Source organism: Sciurus vulgaris (genome assembly GCF_902686455.1).
Source record: "Sciurus vulgaris genome assembly, chromosome: 16".
Lineage (NCBI taxonomy): Eukaryota > Metazoa > Chordata > Mammalia > Rodentia > Sciuridae > Sciurus > Sciurus vulgaris.
In genome coordinates this window covers 2,390,926-2,409,142 of record NC_136477.1, presented here as the reverse complement: position 1 = coordinate 2,409,142, position 18,217 = coordinate 2,390,926, and the positions used below count along the sequence as shown (strand labels likewise).

General features: G+C 64.6%; 1 protein-coding gene across 3 annotated transcripts; it reads right to left on the bottom strand.

Moving 5' to 3' along the window:
- Positions 1-294: 294 nt before the first annotated feature.
- FZR1 (fizzy and cell division cycle 20 related 1) lies at positions 295-17,582 on the bottom strand. Of its 3 annotated transcripts, XM_079115192.1 has the most exons (15): positions 17,387-17,582; positions 15,023-15,102; positions 6,329-6,432; positions 5,839-5,964; positions 5,661-5,724; positions 5,460-5,587; positions 4,968-5,050; positions 4,438-4,621; positions 3,810-3,875; positions 3,012-3,114; positions 2,747-2,931; positions 2,306-2,539; positions 1,980-2,084; positions 1,028-1,120; positions 295-952 (listed from the first exon to the last, which is right to left on the bottom strand). In XM_079115192.1, the coding sequence occupies exons 3-15, from the start codon at positions 6,395-6,397 to the stop codon at positions 911-913; spliced, it is 1,482 nt and encodes a 493-aa protein (XP_078971318.1). In that variant the 5' UTR covers positions 6,398-6,432; positions 15,023-15,102; positions 17,387-17,582; the 3' UTR covers positions 295-910. The 3 variants fall into 3 exon arrangements, with proteins under 3 accessions (XP_078971318.1, XP_078971317.1, XP_078971319.1); XM_079115191.1 differs by lacking the exon at positions 15,023-15,102; XM_079115193.1 differs by lacking the exons at positions 295-952; positions 1,028-1,120; positions 15,023-15,102 and adding an exon at positions 1,129-1,606.
- Between the last annotated feature and the right edge of the window lie 635 nt (positions 17,583-18,217).

Genomic DNA, 18,217 nt, shown 5'->3' with positions numbered 1-18,217 from the left:
GGGGCACTCAACCCCGCGTGGCCTGGCTGTGCCCCGCGCGACCCGCAGCCCCGGTTCACGAGGGGACAGGGCAGCTGCTCAGGCCCAACCACGCCCATCCTGCGGGCTCCCTGGCTGGGGCGATGGACGCAGGATGTTGGGGAAGCCCAGGGCCTCGGGAGGGGCCTGGGCGCCTGTCTCCTGTTCTCGCCAGCCTTCCTGAGGCGGGCGGCCAGCAGCAAGGGTCAAGAGCAGGTGAGGTGCCACCGCACACTGCTGGCCATGTGGTCACCTGGCAGGATGCCCACGCCTGCAGGCACAGCAGCATTCAAGTCTCGCCGGCAAAGGGGACACAGGGAAGCAGGCGCAGGTGTGCGGGCAGTCCATGCGCAAGTCCCCGTGGTGTCGTCCAGGACGCGCCGGGCCTGCTCCCTCACGGTGCTCCCGTGGTGCCTGCCGCTCCAGCGGCACCAAGCCACTGCTGGGCGGCGACAGAAATGGCCGTGAAGACGCTGCTGCCCAGGGTTCCTCTTGCCAGGCCGCGCCGAGCGGTTCCGGCTGGGCGTGGGGTCTCGGGCCTGGCTGCCCCTTGGCCGGCTGACGCAGCAGGCAGTGCGCGGGGGGCACGTGCTTCCAGGAGAGCATGCGGCCCAGTGAGGCGAGGACACAAGCAGGCAGGTCCCAGCGGCGTCCATCCCGCTCTGAGCACCGACGGGCTGCACTGGGTCTTGGCCGCCGCGAGGGTTCTGGCCCCGGTTCCCGCCCCAAATACTGGTGGACATGGTTCACAATCAGGCGTTTAATCAGACTCTCCAGGCCCAGCTCCCGCCCTCCCAGCTGCGTCCTCTGGGCTGTGTGCGGGCGGCGGCAGGTCCATGCGAATGGAGGAGCGGGGTCTGTGCCCTGCAGGAGGCTGGCGCCCTGCGCGGCTCTACCGGATCCGAGTGAAGAGGTTGAGCACAGACACGGACTCCTGCGGACACGGGCCGTGAGCCGAGCCAGCACCTGGGCTGGGGCTGGGAGGGCTCGGCCCACCCACCCGCCTTACCTTGGTCGAGCGGGTTTTGCTGAAGACATTCCAGAACCTCAGGGTTTCGTCTCCAGCACCAGTGACGATGGCCTCCCCGTCAGGGGACATTGCCTGTGCAGAGGACAGAAACCCCTCCATGTCCTCGGGTCTCTGCAGGCAGCCCGGGGACAGAGTTGGGGGCACAAGGCTGGGGAGCAGGCGTGGGCAGCCAGATGCCATCAGAGCCACAGGGGCAGAGCCTGACTCAGAGGCCAGGAGGGAGGGCAAGGGCCAGGGCCACACAGGGCAGGAGCAGGACAGAGCATTGAGACCAAAGGACGGTCGAATGAGCGCCCAGGAGCCAAGGGGCACAGACGTGCACAGGCGGACACGCTGCGGGCAGCACTGTGCCACGCGGCACTGCCAGGGGCCGGGCTCGCACATGCTGAAGCTAGCGCTCTACCCAAGAGCTACACCCCAGCCCAGCACGAAAACATGTTTGCTGGAAAGAACTTGCAGAGGCCCGGAGCAATGGCCACGCCTGTCATCCCAGCTACTCGGGAGGCTGAGGCAGGAGGATCACAAGTTCGAGGTCAGCCTGGGCAACTTAGCGAGGCCCTGTCTCAAAATAAGATAAAAAGGCCTGGGCTGTAGCTCAGGGGTGGAGCGCTTGCCTGGCACATGCGAGGCCCTGGGGTCCAGCCCAGCACTGCAGAAACAGAGCCAGGGTATCTGGAGGGAGCTGCCCCTGCCCTCTGCCCTCTGCAGCTACAAGCAAAGGGCTCTCCTGTCACGCCCTGGGTTATCTGAGGTGGACGCTAGCTGTCCTTGGCTTAGTTCTTATGTGACGCGACACACGTAAAGAAACGGAGCTGGGCAGGAGGGAGGGCGGGTGAGGCACTCTCAGCCAAGGATGGCCTGCACCAGAGCAGGCCTGGCCCCGCAGTCTCCTCCCTGTGTCTGGCAGAGGCACCTGGCCAGACGCACTCACCAGGTAGAGGACGCGGTAGGAGTGCCCAGTGAGCTTGGCCACCTGGGTCAGGGACGGGTACTTCCACACGAGGATCTGGTTCTGGGAGTAGCCGTGGGTGCTCACCTAGGGGAAGGCTTGGTGGGTGAGGACGCAGCAGCTGTTTCTGTGCCCAGGATGGAGGTGTGTTGGAGGAGGACGGGCCTCCCGGTCGCCCCAGGGCGTGGGGGCCACAGAGGGATGGGCAGGAGCAGGCCAGTGTGCTCAGGGGCGCCAGGCTTCTTCCTCCACCCCCTCCCCACGGAGGCAGCCCTGGGCGTCTGCCGCGCCCGTGGCGGCCCACTCACCAGCTCGTTGGCGTGCTTGGACCAGGCCAGGTTGCACACCTGGGAGCCCGTGTCGATGCACTGCAGCGGCTGCCCCGTGAGCGTGTTCCAGAAGCGGATGCAGCGGTCGGCTGTGCCCCCACCCGAAGCCAGCAGGCCGTGCTGGTGTGGGGACCAGGCGATGGCCTTCACAGCCGCCAGGTGCTCCGTGTACTGCTGCACAGGACTCAAGCTCGAGTGGTTCCAGACTAGCAGCTGGAGGGCAGTGGCCGTGAGCCTGGGCGCAGGTCCCCATGGCCAGCCCCAGGGAGGAGGCGGCACCTGTGCCCTGGGGCCTGGCCCTCCCTCGGGAACTGGCAGGGCACACCCTAGTCACCCTGCTGTCTCAGCAGGGCTCGCCGAGCAGCAGGGGAGGAGCGGGCGTGGCGTGAAGGTGGGCTGGGCGGCGGCCCCCGTGCCTACCTTGTTGTCGTTGCCCCCAGAGGCGAGTAGCTGGTGGTCCGTGGACCACTTGAGCCCACACACCTCCTGCCGGTGACCCTGCAGCCGCCGCTCCGACTGCAGGGGTGGAGTGCGGATGTCCCGCTGCAGGATCATGCGGTCCCGGCTCCCGGAGGACAGCTGGTCAGCGTTCCAGGCCAGGGCCCCTGGAGCAGCAGAGGGCAGGGGGCTCAGCCTGGCCTGGAAGCCTGACCCAAGGGCGAGGGCAGGGGGCCCGGCTCCTCACCCACGCGTGCCGTGTGGCCTTCCAGCATGGACAGCTTCTTCCCCGCAGCAGCGTCCCAGATCTGCACAAAACCCTTGTGTGTCCCAACGGCCACCAAGTTCCCCTGGGAGCAACGGCAGGGCAGAGGGCAGTGTCAGGCCCTGGCCTGGGGACAGGCAGCCTGCCCTGGTCGCCTGGCTCTCCTCTGCCCATGAGCTGGGGATGGTGCCTCCAAATCATCCCGACAGGAGCAATCAGGAGGCAGCGGAGGAGCCCCTGGGGTGCCAGGGTGGAGGGCCTGCGGGGCTGTGGGGGCTCAGGCGTCAGGGCCCAGCCAGTGTGCTGGGGACGGGCAGCTGCAACATGGGCGCAGTTCACACAGAAAGCAGCCCACTAGGCTTCTGAGCCGGGTTCCACGGTGCGTGAGGGCGGGCTGGCACGGCCGCGGGCTCCCCTGCCTGTCTCGGGTCCATTCAGGATGCATGGGGCCACTGCCAGGGCTTCCAGACTAAGGGCAGCGGGCGGGCGAGGCCCAGGCTCCCAGAGTGGCGAAAGCTAGGCAGAGGCCGGCTGTTCCTCAACACCAGCAGACTCCCAAGGAGCTGGGCGCTCCTCCTGCCCTGCCGGCCCCTCCAGGGCAGGGGTGTGTGGCCAGGCCAGGGCGCGGCTGCTGCCATGCTCTGGGGGGACTGTGAGCGGGGTCCCAGGGCGGTGTTCCTCTCTGCCACTGTCCACCAGGAGCATGCCCAGGTCAGGACGGCCAGGGGTGCACCCCAGGGTGATACACGTGTTCTCCAGGGAGGTGGGTCCTGGACTCACCCGCTCAGACCAGCCCACGGAGGTCACAGAGTCCCCTTCCACGGAGAGGTCGCAGAGCCGCGTCACCTGGGGACAGCACCTTAGCGTGAGATCGTGGTCCTCACAGCCAGGATCTGTGGGGCACCAGAGCAGGCCCTGGGCACAGGGGAGGACCCAGGCCAGCACGGGGACAAGTGATGGCTGGGCAGGAGCAGCCCGGGCTGGGGCAAGGAGCTTGCTGTCAGGAGGCTGTGCAGGCTGCGGGGCGAGGCACAGCACGCCAGGGCGGGCACGGGTGCCCTGTGCTCAGCCCTCCTCCGCCCTGTGCGCTGGTCTGGCCCCGAACCCTCAGGCCTTGAGCCCATGACTGCCGACCAAGGAGGCTGGCTCCCATGCAGCCCGGCAGGTGCGTGGGGCACTCTGGCAAAGAGGAGCCTTCACCTGCTGCCGCCAAGGCGGGGACTCTCCCGCACTGCGGCCACCAGCCACAGCCTGGGGACAGGGCAGTGCCGTGCCTGTCCAGCTGCTCTGCCCAGGCCTTCCTGCTGAGGGCTAGCTGGGAGCTGGGCAGGGAGAGGCCGCAAGGACCCTCCCCAGAGTCCCTGCAGCACTGGTACCAGCCGGGCCGGCCTGTGCCCACGGGGCCCACCTGGCTGGTGCACGCGCTCCACAGGTACACACAGGTGCCCAGCCCCACGCTGAGCACGTTCAGGGATGACCAGTCCACCAGGTTCAAGTAGAAGTCGTCCTGTAGCTCAGGAGCATCCAGGACCTTGAAGGGGATTTTGGAGATCTTGCGGGTGGGTTTCCGCGGAGACCGGAGTAACTTCTGACTGGAGACGGTGAGACAGGGATTTGGCATCAGGCGGCCAGTGCCCTCTGACAGCACAAGTCACTGACGGCACCTCCACCAGCCTTGGGCCTGCTGCCAGCTAGGTCCACTGTGCTCCCATCCCTGGGGCCTGTGGCTGAGGAGGCCCTGCACCCACAGGTGCTTCTGCCCTGGGGATGCCTTCCCCGCTTCCCCGTACCCCAGGGTGTGCCCAAGGACGCGGGGCTCTGTTGTGCACAGCGAGGGGCCACTGGGTCCCCTCTGGGGTGCTTGTGCCCCAGGCTGGCCCCTCCTGGGAGCCTCCTAGGCCCAGAGGGTCGGCACCACCCAAGGGGACGGGGACTCACCTTTTGTTGCTGACGGGAGACAAGGAGTAGGGGGACACGTCGTTGCCATCGTCCGGGCTCGAGCGCTTGGTGCTGAGGGAATACTGGGGGTGGGGGCATCAGGGTTCAAGAACCCCCTCAACGCCTGGCACCCCTCGGCTGGGACACCATGGGCATGCACCAGGGCCACTGGGAGCGGCCCCATCTGACCCTGCTGCAGGCCCCCACCCGGGACAACACAGGAGGGGCTCTGGGGGCACTCCTGCAGGGGGCCAGGCCACAGGGTCCCTTCAGCCTGCACGTGCTCAGGGGGCGATCAGCAAACAGCCTGGCCTGGCCCAGGTGACCCCCGTCTCCGGTATCTGGGGCACACTTGGGGCTGGGGTAGGGGAGCAACCAGGCCGTGGCCAGACCCCCCCCGCCCACTTGCTGGGTGCTCAGCCTCGCTGCACCAGAGGCCCCGGAACCTGGCCAGCGGTGCAGCGCCAGGCGGAGCCAGCGTCCCCAGCTCACCGTGAAGAGGCCCTTCTTCTCAGGCGTGGAGGGCTGCAGCCTGCGGTCTTCCGTCTGCGGGTCCTGCACCTTCTCGATGCCCGCTCCCAGCAGCTCGTTCTTCAGCAGGGCTGAGTAGGCCAGGCCGTCTGTGGGTACCGCACACAGTGAGCCCAGGGTGGGCGGACGCAGGGGGTGGGGGCATGGGCGGGGACCCCTGACCTTTGCCATTGTCTGAGGTGGCGTCTTTGGCTTTGCGGTTCTGGCTGGGAGACTTGTCGTTTTCCTGCAGGAGAGGGGACAGATGAGGTTGTGTACAGCCACCCACTGGACCTGGCAGGACAGGGCTCAGGCAGAGGCTGCTGGACCTGGGGGCCCTCCCCGCCCCAGGGCCACTCACGTTGATCCTGTGGAAGTTCACGCTCCAGTTGGCCCCGGCACGTGAGGGGATGAAGCGGTCCCCATGCTTGCTGGGGGAGGACACTGGGGAGCTGGCGGGTGTCAGGGTGCGTCGCATCTCTGAGACCTGGAAGATGGGGGTGACGCTGCTTTAGCCAGAGCCCCAGGAGCCCCAGGCCAGCCTCTCCCACCACAGCCTCTGTTTGTGAACCCGAGGGTCGGGTGAAGCGTCTGGTCAGCTGACATGCTGGAACCTGTTGGTGGGGCCCAGGTCTGCAGGCGCTGGGCTGGCCCAAGACCCAGGCAGAGGGACAGAGGAAGCGGTCTCAGAGCAGGCCTCTGCCAGGCCCAGGGGGCGCGGGGCACCAGGGCACTCAGGTCACACCAGGCCACCTGCCAAGGCTGCACAATACCAGAGTGGCCAGCAGCCACCACAGAGGGGCCTGGGGAAGGATGCGCTTGGGGCCCCGTGGGTGGCAGGCAGGACTCACACAAGGCATCGTGTTCTCGTTCTGGATGACGATCTGTCGGAGCAGCCGCCGCTCATAGTCCTGGTCCATGGTGGGGCAGGGCAGGGCCTGCCGGCTGAGTCAGCCTGAAGCAGGAGGGCAGAAGGTCAGTGTCAGCAGCCAGCAGGGTCACAACAGGAGTGGCCAAGTATCCAGTGTCAGTGGAGCTGGCTCCTACAACTCGGGCTCTGGGAAGGGACAGAAAGCTCCTCTCGGGCTGCTCCACAGGGGCGTTTGCTGCGACAGGGCGCGCCCAGGTCCCTCCCTGCCCACCTGCAGACCCTCTGACCCACCTACTGCCCTAGGGCACGTCTGTACCCTTGGTCCCTGCCTGACTGGGAAGGGTCTCTCTGCCCTGGAGGTCTCCACCCAGGAGCTGGCAGGATGCAGGTGACACAGCGAGGACCTGCCCTGAACACAGTGGCCTTGGTGAGCTGCCACACGCCACGGGGACCATAAGCCTCGCCTGCACATGTGCGAGTGTGCGTGTGGGCTTCAGGGAGCTTTGCTTCTCTTTGCACGGAGTTTGCCAAGAACAGGCACGTGGGGTCCAGGGCCAGGCTGAGAGGGCAGTGGCTCAGGGATGCCCACATGTGGCCGTCACACCAGCTGCCACACCCTGCAGGGGTCCTGTGTGCTCTGCCAGCCCAGGGAGACCTCGGAGGGACAACATGCAGGCTGAGGCCTGCAGGTCACTGGCAAGAAGAACCCTCTTGAGGGAGCGGGGTGCAGCCCAGGCAGGTCGGGCATGGCCTCCGTCTTTGTGAACCAAGTTTCATCAGCATTTGCCATGCTTCTGCCCTGCGTGGTGGCCGGGAGAGGCGTCTGCACAGGTGCCAGCAGAAGTGTGTGGCGTCCAGGCTGTCCCTGCTCCCTGGCCTGCTCTGTCCCCCAGGACGCCGGCCTCTGCAGCCTAGCCCTGCCACTTGGGCTACTCGGCCTGCAGCCCTGAGCCTCCACCTGGTGCCACAGTTAGCAACAGAGTAGGGGACAAGTACAAAAGCAAAGTCCCTTTCAAGAACCAAAAGCTCTAAAGTACAGAGCCCTGGCTGGGTGCAGTGGCCACGCCTGTCACCCCAGCTGCTCAGGAGGCTGAGGCAGGAGGATCGCAAGTTCAAGGCCAGCCTCAGCAATGGCAAGGCCCTAAGCAACTCAGTGAGACCCTGTCTCAAAATAAAACACAACACAGGGCTGGGATGTGGCTCAGTGGCCGAGTGCCCCTGGGTTCAGTCCCTGGTGCAAAAAAAAAAAAAAAAAAAAAAGACTCAAGAAACAAAAGCACCCCCTGCAGGAGCAGCAGGGTGACACCTACGCGTGGCTCCAGAGACTGGGCAAGGGCCGAACTCCCCACCGTGCCGTGCCCCAGCGCACGCTCCCTGCTGTCAGCCGTCAGGGCCACCTCCAACGCCCCACCCTTCCTGAACTGAAGCTGCCCCGCGCACACTGCCGCCGCCCACCCCACCGCTTCTTCTGGTCAGTCCTCAGACAGCTGAGCAGGGACCACAGCAGGGGAGGAGGTGGGTCCCCAAGGAGACCTGCACACAAGATGGGGTCCAGTCCATGTCGCGCGTCACTCGGCCACGAGCAGGAGACCTGCTATGTGCTGTGACACCGTGCTCAGGGAGATGAGCCAGTCCCAAAAGGCCCAGTGCCAGGCGACTGTCACAGGATCCCCAGGCCCACCAGATCCTGAGGCAGGCAGGCGAGGGTGTAAGCGTGTGCCTGTCCAGACTCCTGAGGAAGACTGTGTGGCCGTGCCACCCAGGGCGGGCCCAGGACGCGGGCATGAGGTGGAAACACATCTGCCCTGCTCCATTCCCCACGGCCCCACTGGCCTCTGAAAAGTTCTGGGGCCACAGTCAGAGATGGTGTGAATCAGGTGAGCGACCCTGGACCCTGAGCTCCTCAGTGGACATGGTGACAGGGCAGCAGAGAGGACCAGGTCCTACCCACTGGTGGCAGGCGGCCAGCATCCATCTCATGGCCCTCAATATGGGGCCACCCTCCTGCAGAGGGGTCTTGGAGCACCAAGACCAAGCACGCAGCACGGACCGGGGCTCCTGCTTGGCTTGCCCCTGGGGCGCCCGCGTGCCAGGAGGAGGGCTGCCAGGCGCAGGCCCAGCCCTCCCATCCCAGCTAAGGCTCCCGAAGCAGCTGCCACCTCCTGGTGACCACTTCCCACCCCTCCCACCTGCCCTGCAGAAGTCCCCAGCATCCTCCTGTGGCTCGACACAGTGAACAGCTTTCCATGCACTGGGGCCACAGAGCAGCTGGCGGGGGTGGCTCCTCGCCCTTCCAAGTCTCCCCTCTCCAGTGGATGTGCCCCCCAACTCCCTGAAGGCCTGGGCGCACACACAGGACACGTGGCTGCCCGTATGCCGGGTCCTGGTGGACTCCTGGTGGGAGACAGTGTCCTGACCCTGGAGCCTGGCCACCTTTGGCCACAGTGCCAGGCTAAGAGACAAATGAGCCCAGAGGAGCACACCCTGAGGGGCCACAACTGCCTGCTCCAGAGGCTCCTCCTGACGGCTGGGGGCTCGCCCAGTCCTGCTGCTCTGCTGCCCCACTAAGGCTGGGGACAATCCCGGGCACTGAGCTAACTAACAGGAGCTGACCGAGCCATTCACAGGGCCTACGCAGCTGGAGGCCACGGAGGACCCTCCGGTCCCCACTGGTGCTCAGGCACGCTGTGAATCTGCAGGCCCACAGGTGCTCACTGGAGGGAAGCTGGGAGCAGGGAGCAGACGCCACCTTGCACAACGTTTTAATTGGGTGAGGGCAGCCATACCTATAACCGCAGTGGCTCGGGAGGCTGAGGCAGGAGGATCACAAACTCAAAGCCAGCCTCAGCCACTGACCTGAGAGGCTCGAAACAACTCAGCAGACCCTGTCTCTAAATAAAACACTGGAAAAGGCGAGGGTGTGAGAGTGGTGACGAGCCTCTGGGTTCCAACCCCGCGCCAAACCCAACACACATTTATAGGTCTTTTGATTTCTTTTTTTTGGGGGGGGGCTGGGAATTGAACCTGGGGCCTCGTACATGCTAAGCACATGCTAAGCCATGCTTCGCCAGGGAGTCACACCTGGGGCCCAGATGCCACCTCCTAAAGCAGCGCTGCCTCAGGGAAGCCACTCTGGGGTGGGGGCTCCTGGGCATGTCCAATAGAAGCCCTGCTCAGTCAAGGCCACACACGAGGGCACATCAGCCCAGGGGCAGTGAGGACGACTGGGAGCCAACTCTTCATGAGCAGGGTCCACCCCTGACCAGAGCGAGGCAGCGGCCCCAACACCGCCGTGACAGCCGGGCACACACGCCACAGGCAAGCAGCGCCGTCAGCTCCGCAGCTCACAGGGGCCTGAGGAGCCCAGGGGCACTGCTGCACGTGGCTGCCACGGTCAGCACCACTGCCTCCTCGGGTTCAGGGCTACCAGCCCCACAGCCATGCGTGCCCCTCACAGCAAGCGATGGAGCGACAGGACTAAGGACCACGCTGGGTCACCTGGGGCCCAGTGTCACCGCAGGGTCCCCCAGGAGGTGGGCTCATAAGGGTCTGAGTCAGAGAGACGTGCTGAAAGATGAGGGGCAGCGAGCGGGGCTGCGGGGCCTCAGAGCTGGGGGCGCTGCAGACGCCCCAGGCTCAGCGGGGCCGGGCCGCACCGCACCCCTGGAGGATTCTGGACCTGGGGGAGCTGCCGTAGAAGCCACAGGGGCTGCGTCCTGGGAGGCCCCAGTTCACCTGCACCACAGAGAGGAGCAAAGGCTGAAGCCCGAAGAGGAAGGGCCAGGGACTCGCTGATGGAGAAGGAAATGTCTGCGACACACCGTTTCACTTAAGGGAACAAAGACAGCTCGGGCGTGGCTCAGGGTGGAACGCTGTCCAGAGAGCAAGGAACTGGTTCCACCCCAGCCAAGCCAGGAAAAGGCCACCCTCAGAGAGCAGAGCAAGCTGGCACAGGGTCTGAGCAGACCCTCCTCAGAAAGGACACCTGTGCTCCCGCACGCTGCGGAGCCACCAAGCCCGAGCATCTTGCCCCTGCAGACGGGCAGACGGGGACAGCGCCCGTGCTGGCCCGCGGGGAGCTGCGCACAAGCTGGCAGGAGCTCAGAGCTGGTGCTTCTGAGAGGACGACTTGGCAACTGCCTGCAAAATGTAAAAGTGCACATCCCTCTGAGGCGCTCGCAGGCAGCCCCGACTTCTAAGAACTCAGCAGGGGCTGCGCACGCAGGGAGCGCAGCTGCTGGCGGGGCTCTGCAGACGCCAAGCCAGGTGGGAAGGACCTGCTGTCTGCACAGCTGGAGGAGGTCGGGTCTGGGAAGGGGGACAAGGCGGGTCAGAGGAAGTCCCAGTTAACCTGCCGCCACTTTTACTTCCTGTGTTTGGAGTCACGTGGATGCGTCAGCTGTTCAAAACCCAAACCATCCCCTCCGCCGGGCACTAGACTGTGCCCCAGCGCCTTCTCACTCTGGCTGCGTGGCGGAAGTTTCACAGTGAAATGTTGGTGGGCACAGATCCGAATGTGCTATTGTGAATGAGCCATCAGTGTGCCTGGACACCATTTGGGCTCCACGGGGTCAGAGGACTCAGAGCAAACAGAGCCCACCCAGAGCCGGATGGGCCTCAGCTGAGCCTCAGCCAGGCCTGCAGAGTCCCTCAGGGCCAGCCTGCGGGGCGCCCCCAGGGAGGCTCCTGCCTGAGAGATGGTGTGCGGGGCAGGACCCTCAGCTGCTGGCCAGGGTCACCGTGGGTTAAAGGGAGGTTCTGCTCTCATCAGAGTCCCCCAGAATGGAGACAGGGGCCCCTCTGCCACTGCCACACACAAGCCTTCCACTTCCACGCTTCCGACTGCTCCTCTGGGAACACAGCACGACTGGGTGAAGAGCAGCCGGGGTCCCACCCAGCTGGGCCTCAAGCGAGGCTGACCTGTGCCAGGCTTCCGCTCCCTGGCAGGGTGCCGTTCCGCTCACAGTAGGGATGCACAGTCCCCCCTCTGGCTGTCCAGCTCTGGGCACTCTGAGCTCCTGTTCCTGTGCTCTCCTGCTCCTTCTCACCAGGAATTCAGCAAAGGCAGTTCCATGTCACTGTACCCAGGAGTTCTGGCCCTGGCCACTCTGCCCCAGGGGATGCCAGCAGTGTCCAGGAAGGCTTGTGATCGTCACCACTGGGGGGTACAGTGCCACTGGCATGGAGCAGGTGGAGGCCAGGATGTCCCACTGCAGAGAATGAGACAGGTGTCCACAGGGCTGCAGGCGATCCTTTGCTCCAGGGCCAGGCCAGGGGGTGAATCTGCATGCATGAGACCACTGGAGTGATCAGGCTGGCCTTTAAGCCAGCAAGGCCCAAGTGGCCAGAGGGCAGCCCTGTGCCCTGTGTCCCTCTTCCAGCTGAAGCCGGTGTGGTCCCAGAGAGTGCTCTATTGGGTGAGAAAGGGGCAGGGTACCAGCTTTCCAGGCCATGCCCCCATGTGGGCGGAGCCACTGAAGCTTGCCACGGGACAGAAGCTGCAGGGAGCCACCTTGAGGCTCAGCCTGAGGCTCCCAGGGTCAGTACGAACGTAGGGTGGTCTGCAGCATGACCAGGGCCTGGCCTCCTCTCTGGCCCCGGGCAGCCCTGGGGACCTCTCCCAGAGTCCTCACCGGCCAGCAAACCATCCCCAGGAACAGAGCAGTCTGGCTCAGAGGCCCTTGGCCAAATTTTGACTCCTTCCAGTCCTGCTTATCTTGAAAAACTGGTCCCTACTGTTTTCATATTCTGAAGCTCTTCAAGGAACAAAAGAAAGGCCGGCTGCTGTGATGACAGACCTGTGACCCGCTGAGCAGGCTGACTGTGGGCTGGCCAGGACTGCCCTGGCCACGGCCACGGTGGACACCGGGCAGTTCTCAGGTGGGGCCCCGGGCATGCAGGGTGTGCAGCGGCGCCCCTGGGCTCTGCCACTCCAAGCCAGGGGCTCCTCCAGGAGTGACGACCACATGTCCCCAGACATCACCCAGTGGATCCTGGGAGCAGAATCATCCCTACGTAAGGAGGACTCTGGCCTCCAGGAGCAGCAGCTGACCGACAAGTACGTGCAGACTGGCACCTGCCAGCCCAGGGAGCCCCCAACCAGCCCCTGGGTGCCTGTGTGGCCCAGGCCCTGCCCCAGCCACCCACAGACCAGCCCTCCATGTGCACTCATGAGCCCTGCAGACAGGCCCAGTGCCACCCTGCGATGTGGAGGGGATGGCAGCAGGCACGGCGAGGGAGGAGCCGGGCCCTGAACTGGCAGTCTGGCCCCTGCACCCACGCTCTGGACCCCAGACAAGGCTGCTCCGGGGCTAAGACGCCCAGCACTCCACAGAGAACAGTGGGGCTCTCTGCAGTCTGGCTCAGCTGGAGCTGTCCAATGAAGGACCAAGGTGACACAAGGCCAAGGGCAGCCTCTCGGGGGCACAGTACTGCTGTCTAGGGCACCCAGATGCAAGAACCAGGAGGCCAGCATGGTCCCAGGCATCCCCAGACTTCCATGCCACCTGGGCCAGCTGCCTCCTCCCAGCGGGGTACGAGGTCCAACTCCGTCTACAGGGCTGGGGCAGAGGCTCCAGAGAAAAGAGCCGCAGCACGGAGCGTCCAGCTCCCCGTGCACACCCATTTGGCCTTTTCACCTGCCTCCCAGAGTTGCTGCACAAAACACATCACCATTATCACCACCTTGTCCCCACTAATCTGTTCCCACCACCTCCTCAGGTCTCTCAGCTTCACAATGATCAGAAGCAGCTATGCAAGCAACCGAGAACATTCCCTCGAGCCCAGGCCCTGTGGTATCCCATGCCAGCCACCACACAGCCCTAGCCAGCAAACCTCCAGGGCACAGGAACCACCTTGTAACCTTCCTGCCCCTCCCTCCCTCCAGTGAATCACAAGCCCTGGTGACATTCTAGAGGGAAAGAGCCTGGGCTATGGACAGCCAGCCCTGGCTTTGAGCCACCTCAACCCTTACAGGCCACAAGGCTTTGGGCACCTCTTGGGACCTCGGTCTCTTCATCTCAGGTAGAGGTACAGCTGTGGCAGGGCACAGAGCTTGTGAAGCAGTCAGTTGCAAGCCTGACCCAGGGGTGCCCAGGAAGCAAGTGGCCAGTCCCACAAGCTCAATGACAGGCACATGACAAGTCCCCAGACAGCCTGTTTCCTGCTCCTCTATCTGCGCAGTACAGGCAGGCTGTGGCAGGCAGGTACCCTGGAGGCCATCCTACCATCCAGTGACCTCTTCCCACGCTAGGGAGAAAGCCAAGAACTGAGAGCAACAGGGCTCCCCAGTGGCGAACGGTCAGTCCCACAGGTGGCTGATGACATGGGGAGGTGACTGGATCAGAACGCAGCCCCAGCCACACACCGAGAACTCCAAAGGCCGGGGCCTCCCCAGTCAGGGATGAGAATAGCCAGGGGCCCTTCAGCCCTCAGTGCAGTCAAGATATGGCCCAAAGGCCCGGCATGCATAGGGGCTGCTTCCCACCCCGGGCTCCGACAGGAATCCTAAGAAGCAAGTCACTCCCGAGGAGGTGGTGCCCAGGCCTGAGCCACCCCCAGCACCCACTCATTCACAAGCACATGCTTATCCCTCCAGCCCTGCCTCAGGGAGAATTCCAGGCTCTACAAAGCTGGCATCATGGCTCTGAGGTTCAGAGGCTGAGAATCCCACCCCATGGTTCCTGGCCAGCAGGGTGCTCCCACCTCCAGTGCCCCCCCAAGAGAAATGCCGCTCCAACTTGAAAGGGTGTGTGCAGGAAGACCTGGGCTTCTGTCCGTGGCCCACCCAGCACCCAGCCAGTCTGCCTTGGTGACATGGGTTCTGCAGCAGCCCACATAAGGCAAACAGTCCCTGCTGCAGAAGCTCAGAGCATCAGAAGGTCTCCCTTGGCTAGGGCCACTGCAGTGCCCACCCACAGGTCCAAGGAAGGACCTCAGGGGAGTAGCCTGGGGTGCTCAAGTGGCCTTCCCATCCCAGCGTGGCAAGGGCAGGGGCTGCTCTGTGATGGGCTGTCCTGGGCACTGCAGGTGAGCAGCAGCATCCCCGCTCTACCCACTCCATGCCAGGACACTCCAGTCCTGACAGCCACCAGGTCCTCAGGCACTGCCCAGCGTCCACTGGTGCCCACCCGCACCTGGAGGTCAGTCGGCCACAGGCAGAAGTGAGGCTCTAACACTCTGCAGCGCGGATGGGCCTGGAGGGCACCGCGCCGTGAGGACCAGATGCACAGGGACACACCATGACTCCCTTGGTAGGTGAGTCCAGAGGCAGGAAGGGATCTATGGGTTCCAGGGGCCAGGGTGGGAACGGGGTGATTGCTCGTGGGACAGGCCTCTTTGGAGGGATGGTTCTACAAGTGGACAGCGGAGACGGCTGTCCAACTTGGCAAACATATAAAACCTGAACTGTGCGTTCCTACTGTCACTGGTGTGGCGTGCCAGCTGTGTGCACACCACTGTGATCAGAAACCTAAAAGATGGATGGAATTCTAAAACAAGGTAGAGAAGGGAACTGAAGGATGAGCAGGTCAGGCAGGGATCAGGGCGCGGGCTCACTCCCAAAGCCTGGGCGCAGCGCATGCACAGACTGCTGGGAACGCCGATGAAGCCCGGCAGGAGAGGCAAGTGGGTCTCCTCCTCCCACAGGTGAGGTCGACGGGGCAGGAATGTTCACATGGGGGCTTTGGTTCTGGGCTTGCCCCAGCCCTCACCACAGCACACACTGGACAGGCATCCGGGTCGCCAGGGCAGGCTCTGCAGGGCAAAAGGGAGGTGTGGGCAGAACAGTGATGGGCAGAGCTGGTGAGCAGGAGGTGACTAGGGGCCACAGGGAGCTGTTGGTGACACAAAAGAGGGGAAGCCACATGCTCCCTGTGACCCCTCCAGCAGGGGCCTGCTCACACCCAGCATGTGCTTGGGAGCAGCAACCTCCTCAGGACACAGCCCCAGCTGGGGACAGGGTGGAGACCAGACAGTCATAGCGAGCACCACAGGCTCAGTCTGCGCTCCCCGTGGGGCTGCCCCCAGCTCTGTGGGCAGGGTCGTTCTTGGGGGTGCAGGGTCCTGGGCACTGCAGGGTGCTGAGCAGTCTCCAGCTTCCACCCACTTTGTGCCAGGGTCCCTCCAGTTGGAACAACCACAGATGCCTTCCTGAACTGGCCCAGCTCTGGAGGAAGGCAGGCAAGGGCGCTGTGAGGTGTTCAGTTCCCCACACCCAAGTGCCTGTACCAGGAGCCCCCAGGATTAGCCCACCAAACAGAGTGACTGGATATTCATTCCTCTCAACCAACCCATTCCAGGCCCCCCAAGCCTGGACGTGCCCCACACACAAAATCCAACCCACCAGGAACCCCAAGGACTAGTAAACAGGTGACACTTCCTGCTGAACAGAGAAAGCAGCTCGAGCACCGACACAGACCCCTTCAGAAGTCCTACTAGGCTTCTCCATCTCCTCCGGGGCCTCCTGTCTACACCCAGATCAATCACTACCCCGCCAGGGCAGTCCCAGGTTTCACCGGGGCAACAGTCAGAGGAGCCACCGGCCAGCACACACTGCTGAGACATCGCCACCAGCAAAGCAGGCATCCTGGGAGCAGGACTGAAGACCACAGCTCTGTTCTCTGGGGCAGCCTGGGCCTCACAAAGTCCCCTGCAGCGCAGCTGCTCCCCACACGGTGCCCGGTACCCCTGTGACAGCCCAGCACTGCCAAAACAGACGGCACCCTTCGCTCTTGACATGGGCCCAGTGGTTCATGAGAAGTTCTGTGTGACCAATGGCCTTGGATGCGTTCTGGAAGCACCCTGCACCACTTTGGGCACAGTCCTCAGGAGACATCGGTCAGGAGCTCCCGGGGGGCACATCCAGCCACCATCAGAGATGCTGCCCAACCTCCTCACTTCACAGTCCTTCCTTCAGGACCTGGTCCTGGGTGGCACTGTGGGCTCTGCCTGAATGGCTTTTCATTAGGCAAATCACCCACATCCAAAGTTTGGTGAGAAGGCTGGGGGAGCGGCCTCCCCAGCAGGAGGATGAGGTCATCAGTGGCCTGGGGTTGGGGGATCTGCTTCCCAACCAGAGAAGTGCCGGGATTCAGGGCACGAATTTTGGGTGGAGAAAACAGGGAAAAACCAAAACAGGTTTAGGCATCTGCACATGGGTGGGTCTCAGGCTTTGGGTCAGGAACAGGTCTAGAAAGGGGGTGTCCATAGGCTTTAGTAGGGGAAATGGCTCGGGGTGGGGGGCAGACAATACATGCAGGAGGTCAGAGGTGGCCAGGAGGGATGGGGGTTCAGATGGGAGGCTGGGCAGCAGATAGGCTGTCTCTGGTTTTGGTAGGGTCACTCTGAAATGGGAAAGCCGAGTGTTGAGGGACTCACTGGCTGCAGGGCTAGCAGGGTGGGAGAAGAGAAATCTGAGGGGTCCGGTGGGATGGGGCCATGTAAGCACTCAAACTTTGTCCCCTGGGCAATTTTGTGTCCCTGTAGAGGACAGGGTCCAGCACCCGAGTCGGGTCGTTTCCGGGTGCCCGGGACTCATACTGTATCTTATTGCGGGGAAGGAGTCACAGCAGGCTCGGCCAGCCGGGCAGTTTAAACGTGGGAAGCGACAGGGCCGGGAGGGTCGGAAGGTGCAAGGCCGGGACTGACAAGCCAGAGAAGCGGCCGGGTAGGGGCGTGGGGCTGCTGGTGGAGAGGCTGGGGAGGTGGACGGGACCCCGGGCACTGGGGGCGGCGCTGAGCCTGACACTTGGGGCGGACGGCGGGCGCTGCCTGCGGGGCAGCAAGGTCCCGGCAGCAGGTGCCGAGCGGGGGGCGCGCAGGGCTGAGCGGCGGCGCTCGGACTGGGGCTGGGACGGGCGGTGGGGATGCTGAGGTCACCGGCCCGGGCACCTGGGGCGCGGACCAGGGGCTGGAGGCTCCTGCAGGGGCCCGGGCTGCGGAGGGGTGGCGGCCCGGCGGTCGGCTACGTTCGGGGGTCGCGGTCGACCCGTCGCCGCCTGGGGCCTGGGGGGCGGGTCCCCCCACCCGGCCGCCTCACCTGGCTCGCTCCCGTCGCCCGCTGGCTCCCGCCGGCCCCGCCTCTCCCGGCGCCGTGCCGCACCCGCCTCCGGCCCCCGCAGCTCCGCCAGGCCCGGCCGCGGCCGCCGCTGACGGGTTCCCGGGCTCCGCGGTGCCTAATATGGCGGCGCTCGCTGCTCCGCGGCCTCCCGGCTCCCTCCCTCCGCCGCGCGCGCCCGCCCCGCCGCGCGCGCCCCCGCCCCGCCGCCACGCCCCCACGCTGGCGCGCTGCGTGCCATCGCCCCGCCCTGCCCCGCCCCCGCCCCCGCCCCGCCCCGCCCACTCCGGGAGGCTGCGCCTGCGCGCGTGGAGCATCTCGGGAGGACGTGACGTCTCTCGCTATTCGAATCAATACAGGAAGCGAGGCGCCACGCGTTGCCAAGGGCAACCGCGGCCGGAAGGGGCGGGCGAAGAGCTGAGGCTGCGCAGAGAATGGGGAAATGGCTCTGCTCCGTGGAGGGCGTGGCTCCTGTTAGAATACGGTGTAGGTATTGGACCCCGAGGAGTGGACCCCGAAATGGTAGACCAAAGGCAGGCTCGTACCTCAGTGAGGCAGTCACGACGCGTAATAAGGCGGAGGGGACCCAACACCAAGAAACTCCACTGCTGGGACCGTCATTCAGCAAACGCTTGGCTCCCACGGAGTGCTCCTCCCAGCCCTCATCAAACAGCAGAACGAGCCCGATGGAGACCCCTGGCCAACAAAATAAACAACAAAAGCATTTTTAAAAAGATCCCTGCTCAAAAATGGGCAAAGGCTGGACCTGGGGTGTGGGTCAGTGTGAAGCCCTTGCTTAGCACGCGTCAGACC